Source organism: Spea bombifrons, chromosome 1, assembly GCF_027358695.1.
Source record: "Spea bombifrons isolate aSpeBom1 chromosome 1, aSpeBom1.2.pri, whole genome shotgun sequence".
NCBI classification, from domain to species: domain Eukaryota; kingdom Metazoa; phylum Chordata; class Amphibia; order Anura; family Pelobatidae; genus Spea; species Spea bombifrons.
The window spans coordinates 102106828-102122900 of NC_071087.1; the positions used below are offsets into that span (position 1 = coordinate 102106828).

Below are 16073 nucleotides of genomic sequence, written 5' to 3' on the forward strand. Positions count from 1 at the left end.
TTTCATTTTTGTCTCTGATAAATTTCATGCATTTAAGTACATTTAATACACGTAACATGTAATTGTATGTAGTATTGCAAATGATGTCTTAGTTAACTTCTTTATTGTAAGTTTACTATTTATGTGGAATAAGAAGTATAGGGAAGAATTTGCAATTATAATCTGGGCAGGTAAAAGGTGGTCAACAGTAGAATGCCCCAGTTTTAATCACACAGGCGGACTAACTGGAGTCTGTGGAGGAAAGTTGAATCGTACAAGCAGAACATCCTTATCATTTTCATAAAGAATCAGCTCATCGTGCTGTTAGAGTAGGGGAAGTCACCCAAAATATCCAACAATGTTGGACAATATGACAACAAAGGTAATCACCAGGTCTGCAGATAAAGAACATTAATGGGAGCAAAAAGAAATAAGACCTTGCTGACTTTTAGTATGCCTAAAAATATGTAAAAACCCACATTATGGCGATACCGTAGGACCAGACTATATTAACTCCCCATTAGTTTCTTTCTCCCCTCTTGTTAAGTTACTGATTATAGTTTCTTGGTTTAGCCAGCCTTGCAATGGGGGAAAACAATAACTGGGCAGCTGTGGCAATAACTGCATAATAATATAATGCCCATTTCCATAAGCCCTGTTGTTATTACAGTTTTTTAGTTATTATTGATGTTTCCTATGCTGTGTTGCATTGAAATAATACATGGAAGCTCCAATAATAAATCTAGAATAAATCTAGGCTTTATTTGCCCATCGTTCTCCTGTACCACATTACATGAATCTAGCCCGTTTTCATTAGACTGCCTTATTAAAAATTTGTACACTTGCAATTTTCTTTATTATTTGAGTCACTCGTTGACATTTTTATGCCGATGTAACAGCCTGCACAAAATTCTATTGAACAGTAATAAAAACAATTATTTTCTTATCTCCTAAAATGAGGGCATTAAGATCTAACTAATTTAAACGTGCATGTGTTTGTTCATCTTCTTGGACCTATAATAAAATTGAGATATTTTATTACTCTGTAAAATCTGAACTTTATGACGCTTTCATACTTTGTGCGGAACGGTAGTTCGCAATATGTTGGCACATTAAAAAAGCAGAGGATCTGCGTAAATAGAGAAACAGAGCAACAGCTGTGCTAAAATGTACCCTGGGGCATCTTACCTGCCTCACGTGTACAAACAAGTTTTAACTTCAGACAGAGGGCTTCATGTTTACGCTGAATATCCACAGCAGATTAAAGGCGTAGTATATTTAAAATGTCTTTAGATGTCCCGCGCTAAGAACAAAAGCCGGTATGTCTTCATGTAATAATACGGCTCAGGGCACCGCAGGATTTTTTTGTTTGGAAGATTGGGTACCTGCGTTCAATGCCTAGGGGCACATGTGTTTAGCGGCATGCTCGCTTGTGATCAGAATAGAGAGGTACAATAGCACCTTCTGGGGGTTTGTCCTGGATATGGGTGCACTTTTGCTTTGCTTGATACCTCTTGGTCAGAGACCAGTTTGCTTTCTATCATATTGTGATGTCATTTAGCAAATATAATTTCAGTCATAGGCTGATTTATATAGTCAGTGGCTGCCACATTTTGGCAGAAATGTGCAATACTGTGGAACAGCCTTTCTAAACCACCCTAAAATATACCGGGGGGAAAGATCGTAATCTGTGTTCGTATGATTTTTTACGTGGCACTATAATAACACAGTAACATATAGTAAAATAAGCTTTGACAGGCTGTGTAATTAACTTGATTTATAGATTTTTTTATAACCATTAGGTGATTTTGCTATAAAAAGAATAAAGTAAACCATACTGTGTTTAAATCAGTGTGATGTCTGCTTTATCTAAACGTCTGTTATTCATAACACACTGACACATCACTACTGTTTTTTCTTTTTTTAGGGAAGAAGAGGATTCGGTTCTGTTTTTGTTTGGGCATCTGGTAATGGTGGCCGAAGCCGGGATCATTGCTCCTGCGATGGCTACACCAACAGCATCTATACCATTTCCATCAGCAGCACCACTGAGAGTGGCAAGAAACCCTGGTATCTGGAGGAATGCGCTTCAACTCTGGCGACAACCTACAGCAGTGGGGAATCCTACGACCGGAAAGTGGTGTGTGTTTCACTTTGGAAATGTGGTTAAATAAAAAGAAAATTAAATCATGTAAAATAGTACATAATAGCTCAAGATCTTGATGGTTTTGGGACCGTTACTAGAATCACGTAGTTGGCACAGTTAGCAATAGGATTATTGTTATAGACTATTAAAAGGTTAATATTTGAAAAGTCTGGGGGCAGTTTTAAAAAAGCCCTCTTTGACGAAACATGTTGATGCTTGTTTGTAGAAGAATGGATGGGTTAGATTTTTTGCATATGTATAAAGATGATTTTGATTTGTATGTAAAGTGTTTTATAGGACTGCTACAGTGGAGGATAATGAATTCTAAGAGACCTTTGGTCCAGAACAGGGCATTGGCTATGAAATAAAAAGCACACAATCTTTTAAGATACAATCAGCTATTCACCGAAAAGCAAATTGTCATTAAGATTTCCTAAATTGACTGACCTAATCCAACCAGTAACTAAAGAGTAACTCATCTGGTTACTAACATTTGTTGGCTGAAATCGTGAGTTCTCTGATTTCGTACCCCACAGTTATCAGGTTGGGCTTTTCTGTGGTGTGGGCAGTCAGGTTGGCCGGTCTGTTCGGTTTGTTTAAAGTCTGAACAGTTCTGGCTCAACACCCCCTTTTTCCCTGAAGTTAATTTGCTTTTGTGGAGCCTTTTTGATTCGCAGCTGACCAACTCAAAAGCAAAACTGTGAATACCTGAGTTCCTGTGGTTTCCATTACAACTAGAGTTAGAAGCAGCGATTGTTCAATTGACCTGAAATGTAGTCAGGTTGTCGTCATTAAAGAAAACTCAGTACAGTCTGTCACAGTAACTTGACTTGATTCTCAGCTTCGGTTAACTTGGCCTTATCACTAAAGAATCTTAAATAAATTGTATAGCGCTATTCTGTCATAGACGATGATTATTATATCTTTTTATGTATATAGCTATCACAATGTACCCAGCACTTCTTACAGTGCACATATTTAAGGGGAATGACTAAGACAAACCGGTACATTAGGTAAAGAGGCTATAGAGAAACATAAGGTATGGAGATATAGTGCCGACGATGGACATGGGGATTTCATTAGTGCCAGATAAGTTTTAGCTGCAAAGATTGTACTCTTCTTTGAAGAAGTAGGTTTTATTCTTGAATATTGAGAGGGAGAGCAAAAGCTGGAGGTTATGGGACGTGAATTCCATTGGTATGAGGCAGCACCGGTAAAGTCTGGTAGGTGGGAAAACGAGGAGATGATAAGTGAGGAGAAAAGCCTTAGGCCACGGCTAAGAGAAATATATTTCCTATATGAAAGGGTTGTTTCAGTGCTGTGTTATGAACAGTATGGCCCTAAAATCAAGTGACGTCAATGAGGTCTGTTAAGTCGGAGTCCTGTTATTTGTTAAATTGGTTTGTTTGGTTATGTTTGTTTATTGTTTGGACTTTTTTTTAATCACTTGAATTGGAACAAGCTATATGTAACTGCGTATCACCTAAGCCGGCAGTGATTCTGTTGCTGTTTAGCAAGCTATGTGATATAGCCCATCTGAAGAACAGCATTGGCTCAAAAACTAGACTTGTGCAAATACTTATCTTACTTTTTATCTTCAGCTTTACATTGCCAAAATATACTATACCGATTCTTCCACAGTCAGTTTAGAATGTTTTCTTCTTCTTTATAATCAATAACCCTTCGAAGGTCACAAACAGAGCTTTGCAGGAAAAATCGTCCTGCTCTAGTGTTTTTCCCCAAAGGTTTTCAGCCTCTTGGAGAACATCTACAATGTGTATACATTATTATTATTTTATATGTGTAAGGAAGCTGTTCTACTCAAAACATGAAACGGAGAACTTCGTTTTAAAACAGGGAATGCCAAACACACACTTGCGTGTTTTCTGTTTATTTCAAATACATAATAATGATGTCACAAAACACTCATTTTCAAGTGATGCAAACCAACCCCTTCTAGCATAATTTTGAGCAGACTTCGTCTCAGCATGGGAGACACTGGATGATATTGCAATAAAAAAATGATTAATTGCATTACTCATTAAATTATTATTCAAGAAACAGCAGCCTTTTGCCCACAGGCAACCTCCTGGGTTTCCTGATGCAGAGATTTCCCTCACATTATATTTAATGATCGTTATAACAATAATAGAACTCGTGTCATTTAGTATCCAACACTAGCTTGTCAGAGGAACCTGTTTATCTGAACATAGGCCTGTTGGACTGAAAGCTTAGGGGTATCACAAGGCTCTAGGAGTTGGAAAGGGCTTATGAGGGTCTAAGACATTGATGCCACTTTCTCTAAATCCTTAACATTATATTTCTGTATGCTAAATAAACTAATGTTAGTGTTTACAGGTTAAAATAGGAGATGTATATTTATTGTAAACCCATACTTATACCATGGGGAAGAGTATGTTAACCGCCTAAGGATCTGCATGATTATCTCTCCCCATTGGGTTATCGCTGCCCGATTGTTAAGTTGCTGATTGTTAATGATTGGTTCGGACAGCTTTTGTAAGGGAGAGGGGAGGACAGAAAATGGATCAGTAAATTATTTTATTTCAGAAGAGGAAAAATATTAGAGCAAGGATAATCTAAAAACAGAGGGTCAGAGGTTTAGCTGTAATATAAGGAAGTTTTACTTTACCGAGGGGGTGGTAGATTAGTGGAACGGCCTCCAAAAGGGAATTAAGGTAGAAAAGCATTTTTAAACAGGCAGTTTAGCTTTTTGAAAGGTAGCGCTTCTATACTACGAGGCCTGTCAGTTCCCAAATTGAATCCCTATCAACAAGCACAGACGTTAAGAAATGGCATTTCCGTTCCCAGGCATTCCAGTTCAAGGCTGTATTCGGCATATAACTCCTACCAAGAAAACATTACGAGGTTTCCTGAGGTTATGTTTATATCATAAAACAATCTGAAATGTAACATATTGCAGCCTGTCTTTTAACTGAGAGTTGTTTACCCTTTTTTCTCGAGGCGAGCTTAAATGTAACACATTAGTATATATGCAGGGTTTCTATTTCTCAGCTTTTTTTTTTTTTAAGTAGATATCTGTGCTTGACAGGGCCTAATGCACGTTACTTCTCTGCACATGTTGACTTCCTAATACTGACAGTCTACCCTAGCATATTGTGATTAATGAGCCTGACCCAGCGTGGTCTTGAATTTGGAACATCATGTTAGCTATTGAAGTTTTCCTGCCTGTTGGTGGTCTCATGGCCTTCTTATTTCTTTCTTAAGATAGATGGAGGACCTCTGTGAAAGCAAATGCTTTATAGCTGAAACCCTTGTTTCAAATCTCTCTGGTAATTATGCTTAAACATCTCAACTCCTGTCAACAACTTCCTTTTGAAACGGCCCTGATGGATTTTCCAGCCAGGGAGCTTTCTCTAGGTATTATCCACTCGCTCGTCTGTTATCCAAGTGAAGAAAATATAAATCACACCGCAGTGCTTACGTAGGGATGATTTGAGAGGAACGTGTCTATTTGACGCTTTCTGTTTCTCCCTTGTTACTGTGAATGTATTGAATTTGGCATTTCTTCAAATTAACATAAATTCGACGTTGAAGATATTCCCGGCTGGGTTCCAATTTTTTTTTTTCTTTCTCTTCAATGTGTCTTACATTCCCAGTAAGAAGCCATTGCCAACATTATTTGTACTGAAGAGGAGCAGAAAATGTATTGCTTTTTACAGGACTGTTCAGTAGGCGCCTCTAAAAAAACCTTTTTCCTTAAACCTATTTTTGTAATAGAAATGATTAACATCATGCCGTCTCTATCTCACTGGGTGGCCATTTATACTACAAGAGGCTCTATGTGTATGCCGAATTTTGTTGAAGAAATATTGATATATATATATATATATATATATATATATATATATATATATATATATATATATATATCTTTAATGGGAAATAAGTTATAATAAGTAGTAATATTAAATAAAACTAAGTATCTTATCTCTGTCAGGCAGAAAATGAATATGATTATCGATAACCATGTTTTTTTTCTCCTCACATTGAAGTTCCAAAGTTATAAAACATAAAAGAAACTTACATTTATGTTTAAAAGGTATATGTACATTTATGTATAAAAAGTGGAAACAAAATAGCAATTAGGGAATTTATTTGCTAAAATATTACTCTGGTTTGCCGTTGAGTATCAGTGCCAAATGAAGAAGAGTTTATGGGAAATTCTTAAATAGGAGAAACTCACAGCTTTGGCAGCTTTTAGATTTACTGTATTGCCCTAACTACCATTTGCAAAATTGAGCCCTTACATACTAAAGAAATATCTAAATTGAAACATGGCGGTCCTTTAATAGATTGAGCCTCATACGGACCTGAAGGTGACAGAGAACCATTCTGTTCCATGCTTGGGTCCTGCTAGACCTCTGTATATTTTTTTGGGGAAAAATATCGCTATTTAGAGTTTGTAATTTTAATATGTTATTCGCTTCAATGTTTGTTATGAAGTCTTGTGTATTTCCCATAGCCACAATTCCCCTTAAAATTTATTCTAAATCACATTACATTTGGTTCTGGCGCCTTTATGCAATTTATCAAAAATTAAACATCGCAAAAATTCCATCAGCTATGTAAAGCCATGGGAGCAGTTATTCCAGCTTACTTTGTAGCAGTATTCTTGAATTAGATCCAGTAAATAATTTTAAAATGTGGCTGTATAGGCTTCTTGAGGCTTAAATGGTTTATTTTAAACATTTCATTCCAGTACACTTAGCTTCTTCACCAATGCCAGAACATCTGTATTCAAATCTCTGTAAGCTTATTACAAATCCGATATTATTGGGGTTTTTTTAACAATACTTCCGCAGTTCATTTTGGAACAGGCTTCAATTTTTTATTTTTTTTTGTAAACATTCCTGGATTGTTACGGCACCAGCTGCTGTCACATGACGACTTTATTTTCACTGCCTGTTTTCGTTGAGGTTGAGGATCAATATATCACTTTTCCACCGTAACCACCATGGGATATAATGGACTCATTTCAGTGACCTGCCTAAAAGCTAGACTTTTTTTTGATTGAACACTAAAATCACGTCTATCATGATTACATTTGTGTATCGAATATTGGTAAAAAAAAAAAAGGAAAATTTGTGGTTGGATAAGAAGTCATATCAAAGAAAGTGACTTGTGATTGTGGTATGGTTGATAAGTAGTTGTAACTGCTAATTCAGTGACATGTCATTTAGCATAGTTGATTTATGGGTCTTATTTGATGCTACAATCAATGTGCTGACATTGAAAGGGTAAGATTGTCACTGGTATAATTATTGCTAGATTTTTATGGTATAGAATATATGTGTAAAAATGCATTATGTACCGCTATACTCTGTCCACCCCATTAAATTGTAATTACCTGATTGCCCCTATCCCAGCGCTCAAGGCACACCAACAGTCCAAGTTTTATGAATCTCCCTACTGAAATACAATGTGCTAATTACTAAATTCTGCCCATAAAATTCAGTTGTTTAAAGTGGAAATCCAGTTCCTGTTGAATTTGTTTTCTGCATTATGTTGGATCATCATATTGGTGTCGTGGTGAAGGCAGCATTTTTTTTTTTTTTAGAAGTAACACAAGGACCACATTGTAGTTGTTTAAGAAAAAATCAAACCTTTTGGTACTGGAAAATGTTGGAACACGCTGGAAAACAGGAAACTGCAATGCAATTAGAGGCTAAAAATGCATGTTTTCATCCTGTGTGTTTACCAGTGATTGAAGAGTGATTTCTGGCTTTTTTGTTAGCGTTGTAATATATTGAATTATAATAACCATGCACAATTCGGTGCTAATAAATTATTGGCAAAATAATTTTCTGATCTCCCTGTACAAAATATGATGTAGTACCGAACGTTCAATGGTTTTCCATCATAGTTATCATACGACATAACTTGTCAGAAGAGCTACATACTTTTGCACTCAGCTGTGTCCACTGCCAATTATGTAGCAATCCAAAAAACAAGTGGACTCACAGGTCTTTTTTCTTAAATTAAATAATTTTTTTTCTTTCGGATTCATATACTCCATCCAATAAATGTATCTGAGGGAAAAAGACCAGTGAGTCCACTTGTTTATGTGTGTGTGTGTGTATATATATATATATATATATATATATATATATATTTATATATAAATATATATATATATATCTGTATTATGCATTGTTTCTATTACTTAACCTAATCGGGCAATTTGGAATAAACAATAAAAAGCGAAACAAAAGACAATATGGATATTTCAGTCTAAGACAAGAACACAAAGTCCCAATGTATGTGGCTTTTTTACCTATTTTTCATATACCTGCTGTTTTAGATATAGCATTAGAGCACAACATAGGGTTGTTAATGCAAAAGCCTGAGCATTCCACCTACAGACAGCTGTTTTGATCTATTTAGGACACAATGAGAACAACTCTGGCCAACAATTCTATATGTAAAATTCCTCCACTGAACAAAGCACAGAAAACAAAATAACACAAATTACACTTTTTATTTCAGATTACCACAGATCTCCGTCAGCGCTGTACAGACAGCCATACTGGGACCTCAGCATCCGCACCTATGGCAGCAGGAATTATAGCTCTGGCACTGGAGGCTAAGTAAGTATCGATCATACGGACAGACATGATAAAACAAGCTTACATGGCTCTTGTTCACATGCATTTTGATGGTTTGTGTTAAGAGCATGGAAACTAAATAACCATACCATGTTATGTTCATTAGTCAAACAAAGTACTTATTCCAGTGCAAAAAAAGTAGTACTTAATGCTCTATAGGAAAACTGTGGTATGAAATATAGAGCATATGAAGGTCTTATCATTCGGAAAGTGACTTATTGAATGTGCATGTACAGTGTTTATACTACTTGTATGACAGTGTTGAGAGAGCTCTGTGTCATTTGTCCCACTTTCCTGTAAAAAATATCACTTAAAATAACAAATCAGGGAATGACGACACATTTAGAAATATTATGTAATCTAGTCTATGCATTTTTATTGGTAGGAAACTGCCATTTGAAATTCTGAGACATGAAGCTGCTCATACTCGGAACATGTCCTTCCCTCTCCCACTCTGTATTGAGATTGAGAGAATTGAGCTTTGTAAAGTTAGAAAAACTGACAAAAATTGTTGAGAGAGGCAGAGACATAGAGATGTGAGCATAAAGACCATATACAGAACTCTGTAAAGAAACGGGCTCATACAGAGACAGACATAGCTGAAAAGCCGAGGCTGTACATCAGAATGCTGATCATTAGACAGCATTGCTTTGTTAAAAAAAATATAAAATAAATAAAAGTTTATTTTGGTAGAATTCATTCTTTAGCCGCATCAAAAACACTGTTTCCCTTTATTAAGTACATTACTTTTATAAATCTACTGTATAGATCTAAAAATAATAATATAATTTAGATCAGGACCATAGCTGACATTTTTTCTTGCTGTTTTAGAACTTTTAAAGATTTCAATATTTCAAACAGAATATGTTCTATAATATATCCTAGTAATAGTAATAATAATAATGATAATAGTAGTAATAATAATAATAAAATTAATAATAAAAATAATAAGAAAATAATAGTACTAATAATATACACTTCTTTGGTCTATGATTGAGTTTACAAGTTATATAAACTCATGAAAAGCTTTAAAGTTGTAAAGGGGTGTCTTAAAATGTAGCTGTATTTTCGTTTTAACAAACCGCAGCGGAGCATAGCTGAGCACAATTCATAATGTGGCTGAAATAAAAGAGAAACTGGAATGTTAATAAGACTATTGTTTATATTCTATAACAAACTATGACAGATTATAATTCAATTATGTTCCCATAACCATTTGCTACTGCAAATAATACCTCTCCTCCATCATCTGGTTTGCGGAAACAAATAAATGTTAGTCCCACATGTTTCTTGCTTAACTGTGTAATTCTGTTGGGGTTTGTTTTTGTCTAGCTTAGTTTCTAATTACCTCTAGCACAGGAGGTTTGGTTTGCGCATTTAAATGTGAGAAAAGACATTTTTATTACTTTTGGCTAAACTGCATTTTTGTGTATGGAGGCCTGTGTTCAGCGAGTCATGACTTGTGCGTATTTATCAATTTTACATTTAGATTAATAGAGGTGTAAAGAGTATGGGCTCGGTGTGTATGCTTTAAATAATAATTCCTGTCCATTATCTTATATTTGCAGGAATACCAAACCAATTTTAATAGTATGATTGACCGTATTTGCCTGCCTGACATTGTGATATCATTATTGTATTACCGTCTAAATAGTCGAATCCATCGCGTAGTGGATATTTTAACAAACCCGGAAAGGGGAGGGTTTTGTCCACTTTCCGCACAGCCGTTAAGTTAGCATAGCAATCTGTTACTATAAAAAGGCCATTTATGTTTATATACTAGCACAGTTTGAACATACTGCATTTCAAAGTGGAATTCAATGGCACCATTTTTCAAATTTTGGATCCTTGAGTCCTACAACTGATAATAAACATTGAGAAGTACAACAAAAAAAAGTTGTTGTCTCTTTAAGAAGTCTGCGTTGGAACTAGGATAGGCCTTAGATAAAACTTCAGAGGGGTTTCATTTCAAAATATCTGAAATATTTAAAGGGCTACCTCAAGCCATCAACCCTGTGAGTGTTATTGGGATTTTATTCTACTGGGGTGTTGGAATCCATCCAACAAATATAAATGGACACAGTGAAAAAAAACCCCGACAGAACAGACATGAATTAACATGGTTTTGTGGGGTATATTACCCATTTAAAGACATGTGTAATATACTGAATCGTTTGGTGCTTGGTATCATGAAGTTTCCTTCTTCAGTATCACCTAATGAAAATGTCTAAATGAAAGAAGGCTGAGCTTGATGGACTTCTTGTGTCTCTTTTCAACCTAAATTACTATGTCCCTATAAAAGCAGGTGGTTCAGTTATTAGATTCAAGTTTGTCTGCAAACTGTTAATTTAGGGTGTTTGAATCCTAATCGTGTTGACTTTGCAGTCTTTTGGTTAAAAATCACGTTAGATCATTTTGAGCTTCTTGGTACTCTGCTAAAGTTGGCTGTGAAAACCATATCTTGAACCTTAGCTATAAATTGGAGACCAGCAAAAAGCCCATAATAGCATACTCATCCATACTATTTTGAGTACTAATTTGACGAAGCAGAAACAAGGATTGCCTGAAGGAAAGAAGAGAACTCATAATCTGTTAAACCTTCACTTCTCCCCATACACTGTTCACCTGGACATTATTCATGAAAATAAAAAGTGAGACAAATTCAACAGTGTAGTTTACGAGTTACAGTTGCCCTTTAAAGTTACAATCCGAACCAAGTTTCCATTTTTCCGCCCATTTCTGCATATGGAAATTATTTCTTAATCGAGAATGCTTATTTTCTTCTCTTTTATCGCTAGTAGTCTAGTTGAACTAAGATTAATGACCTGCATTTCCTGCCTTGGTGGCGATGTATTAATCTTCCGTAAAGTAAACTTTTAACTGTTCACCGTGTTTTTAAAGAAAGCTATCAAAAACTAGTTAATGATGCGAGTGTGAAATATTCGTACTTATGCATGATCACGTATATGAGCGGTTCGGATTTGCAAACAAGTATAAATCACTGTCTGTACCTGATTAATTATCCAATTCAAAATGTGATTGGAAACAACAGTATAATCCACTAACTCATTAAAGGTATGGATGTGTAAGTGTTCAAATAAATATATAATCAGGACAAGACTTTAAAGGGCATCTGCGAATAGAGATCCAAAATGCCCTCCTGCACTAATATAAAATTAGCATTTTGGTAAATGTGAGTGACAAACTTGATGGGAAATTAGGTTAGTTGACTGATGGAAGGCTCAGTCAAGACACTGCGCATGTATTGCTCATTATTATGTTTGGTTTTCCCTACAGCCCATTTTTAACCTGGAGGGATGTTCAACACATAATTGTCAGGACCTCTCGCCAGGGACACCTCAATGCACCTGACTGGAAGACCAATGCTGCAGGACACAAGGGTGAGATATGAATCATTCCCCTACATTTACTTACTCTCAATTGTATGTATAGATGTAGGTTACTTTATTTTGGATACAAGAGCATACAATCAATACATTCCTTCAGTTCCTTTTTTTGTTACTTTTTATACTAATTCCTTGCCATAATTAGGGATTAGGCAAGAACAGGGCTTTCACTGCTTAAGCAGCAATCAGGCAGAAGTATGAAGCAATGTTACTAACGTTTTCTGTACCAACCACGCATCTGGTAGAAGGTTGGCAAAGAGAACCCAGGGAGCCAACTTCATATCTCAAATGTGGTGGCACTGTAAGGTCCTCTCTCCATGATTTGTGTTAAACATGAGACGACTGTTAAACAGGAACATCTCACATTTACAGTAATGTTCATTTAAGTAGATTTCCTGAATGATAAGAAACACTTATATAAGAGATGCCCAACTCTTATATAAGAATGCAAGCACCAATTTCCAAGCAGTAGATTGCACTGGAGACCATACAAAATGTCCAATCTGTATCACTGTACCTTTAAAATACAAGTCAGATTTTCTGCATAGACTTGGAAAGTGTACTTGTTAAGCGAGATGTACTTTTAAGACAAACATCTTATCTCATATGGTATCCCTTTAAAATATATTGGTGTCATCAAATATGCTATAGTCTAGTACAAGAATGAAATGTTACCAACATTCATCATATATTCAGGCTGAAGATTCCTTGGCCACTTCTTATTAGACATTTTGGGCATATCTATGATTTATATTTCTATTACTCCAAACAAATATTTTGTAAAATGTGACTAATGCATATTTCCTGCAAATCAACACCATCTGCTACATTTTCACCCTGGGAAGCATTTCAAATAATGTCTTAGCTTTGGTTTCATATATCATTCATCCAAATGCTCCTTTTTTTATTTCACATTGTATAACCTTAATGCAGTAGAACATATCGAGAGGAAGAAGCGTGTTGTGTCAAAGGTGATGATTATTGTACAACCAAATGCATCATTTTTCATCAAGTAAAAATGAAAACAAGTCAACTTATTTAGCCTTGGGTGAGAACACTCCGGTGTGTAGTCATATCACAGTATCCACAACTATATGCGAAGGAATGAGAAATCATTGTGGCGTCTCCATGTAGCGTGCAGCCGGGGGAAAAAAGTGTCCAGGTATCCAGAGACACAAGAACGTTTGTCATGAAATCACCAATCTCTTTCTAAGTAAATTAATAAAAATAATAAAAAAGAGTCCGCACACACAGACATGCAAAAGAAGGTTTTATTGCAGAGTTCCGTTTTCTGTTGTAATTCCGTATGTGATTTAACTGGTAACTGTTGCCAAAAGTAACAATTAGCACCTACTTTTATGGATGAGCGGATTACTAGAAAGACATTCTCTGGAGTATTATTATGGCATTTATTTGGCAGCGAGTTAACAAACAGGAAGGACTGCTACTTTTCTAGCTTACGAATTACAACATTCTTGTTTCAAAAATGAAATGGCCGGACAGCTGATTGGCATAAAGCAGAGCACACCATCATATGTTATACTTCTGGCAAGGTTTAATAGGAAATCTTTCCATAGTAAGTGCAAAGACATATGTTCTGTTATTACTGATAAATCAACATCTAGACATATTACTTTAGAGCATAACCTTTTTTGGGGTGCCAAGAAAACTGTCCTGAAGTATTCTATCTCTGCCTCTGAAAGAGTTAATTGTCATAACTTAAGTCCCTCGGTCATTATAATATCATCATAGGTAACAGAACTGCAGTGGGGGGCAATACCACAAAATGAAACACAATTTTCGATTGGTGGGTTGTAAAATAAGATTAAAAGTTAAAGACTGCTTACATTTTCTGAAATGGACTCCCTGATGTCAACTTCATGATGTCATTCAAGGGGACAACCTGCGTAAACAGGTTTAATACATAAAACCTTTACTTAAATTGTATCTTTGTGTAACAGAAAACATCACGGTATATCCCAGCTTATATTGTAAAGTAAATGCTGGAAGACTGACAATTAACCTGTTAACCAATGTTCTTCCGGACACTGGATGCGCATAGTCTAAACCTGAATTATGTTACTCTTTTTACAGAATGTTGTTTTTTTTTTTAATCTTGGTTAGATGGGATAAATGGATCTCCTTGCCAAAGGTATATCTAGAGAAATCACTTCTGTGCAGAGCTTGATGCGAATGTAATCCTCCGTATATTGTCCTCTACAGGGAACAGTTTGGTTAATGGGTGTTTTTACATCCTAGTTTTGTTCAGACAGTTTTATTGGGATTGATTCAAAGGGCTTTCGTTTTGCAAGCACCCATAAGGAAGATAATTTTGCTCTCCAAAAAAAAAAAAACTGCCTTACCTGCCTTGCTTGGTGGCGTAAACATTTACAATCCTATCAGTCCTATTATGATTTGTTTTAATAAAACAGATTTATTCCATAACATTGTAAAAATGTTGACTTAAAATGGGCAGGAATTGGCCATAGTAGAGAGAGAGAATGCATAGATTGCAGTAGTCCTACTAGCTTTATACCAGAGGCGTGATTGGGGATTGAATGAGCATATAAGAAAAAGTGTATATTCCGAGAATATTTAAGTGACTGTCGGTTCTTACATATCAGTAAAAGACATCACATGCTTAAGGGATCTTTAGAGAAATTTGGGATGTCAAGTAAGTTGGTACAGTGTTGTGGGATGTTGATGTTAGACATTTGAAATGGTATTAGCATAAAGAAAGTAACACAGCTTTAGAGGAGAGGGAAGATTGCAGATCGCAATGTGTATTAATGAATACAATTAATTACTCAACAGGCAATTTGTCAGCTTTTTATAGCTGTTTAGAAAACAGATTTGCAAACAGCAGCACGTACAGATAAAGAAGGGGCCACATGGTTAAAGTCAGATTCACATAATAAAATACACCGAAACAGATCAAAGTAATGATTTTTCGGTGTGTATTTGAATTCTGGCGGTCAGGTAGAGCATTTAAGCCATGGAGAAATGCAAAGTCATGAAGCATGGATTAGGCCAAATGCGTTTGTTTCCCTGTCACGCCAATACCGTTTTGTTCTCACATATATACCAGTATACCACACCTTGTGTAATTTTGACGCAATGACTTTCGCCCTGATTTTGCCACGAGCTGAAAACTACTCTGGTAGAGTTTGACAAAGAAAATGAATAAATTCCACTGAATAAAGACATGCTCACCCATGATTTACAATATGCAGCTCCTGTGCCTTTGACGCTTCTGTTCTTTGCAGTCTACTGTAGAGAGCTCTAATTTAACAAGGACAGATAATTCATTAATTACCATCATTTAATACATCAGATCACACCAGCGGAGGTATATTTTTAGCAGTGGTGTGATTACTATAATAAGAAAGAGGCTTCAGAGAATAAGACAAATGGCAACTGAATTATATAATAACGGGGCTTTTCAGAGAAGATAGAACATGTAGAAATAATCAGCTGTCAAATATTTAAATAATATAGGCTAATGCTCTGTGCCACTCAAACAGCGGAGGGGCACAGTAACAATCTTCTTAGTGAAGCATCTGGAAGAAAATGGACCTTCATCTTAGACCTTATCTTACTATGTAGAACATAACCTGCGGGGTTCTACCCAGACGCTACTAGACTAATTGCTCACTTATAGTGAAAACCCAATGTAACCTTCGAAAAAAGCTCTATTTCCTTTTTTCTTTTTCTGTGTCAGAAGCGGTTCCTATTAAACATCTTCCTGAAAATTGCTTCCTTCACATTGCCCACGTTCCGTATAATGCGTGTAGCTGTAAACTTTTACATAGTATTTGAGATTTTTACTGTCCAGACACTAAACAGTGAAATGCTAGAGATGAAAATTCCTACGGAGGCTTTAATCTTCATTTT

At 35.8% G+C, this 16073-nt stretch overlaps 1 protein-coding gene across 3 annotated transcripts in view; it reads left to right on the top strand.

Moving 5' to 3' along the window:
* Positions 1 to 16073, top strand: part of PCSK5 (proprotein convertase subtilisin/kexin type 5) — a 151806-nt gene that overhangs the window by 68196 nt on the left and 67537 nt on the right. For all 3 annotated transcript variants that reach the window (XM_053466780.1, XM_053466788.1, XM_053466794.1), the window contains exons 8-10: positions 1907 to 2119; positions 8654 to 8754; positions 12070 to 12173. In XM_053466780.1, coding sequence (XP_053322755.1) covers positions 1907 to 2119; positions 8654 to 8754; positions 12070 to 12173 — 418 coding nt within the window. The remainder of the gene's footprint in view (positions 1 to 1906; positions 2120 to 8653; positions 8755 to 12069; positions 12174 to 16073) is intronic.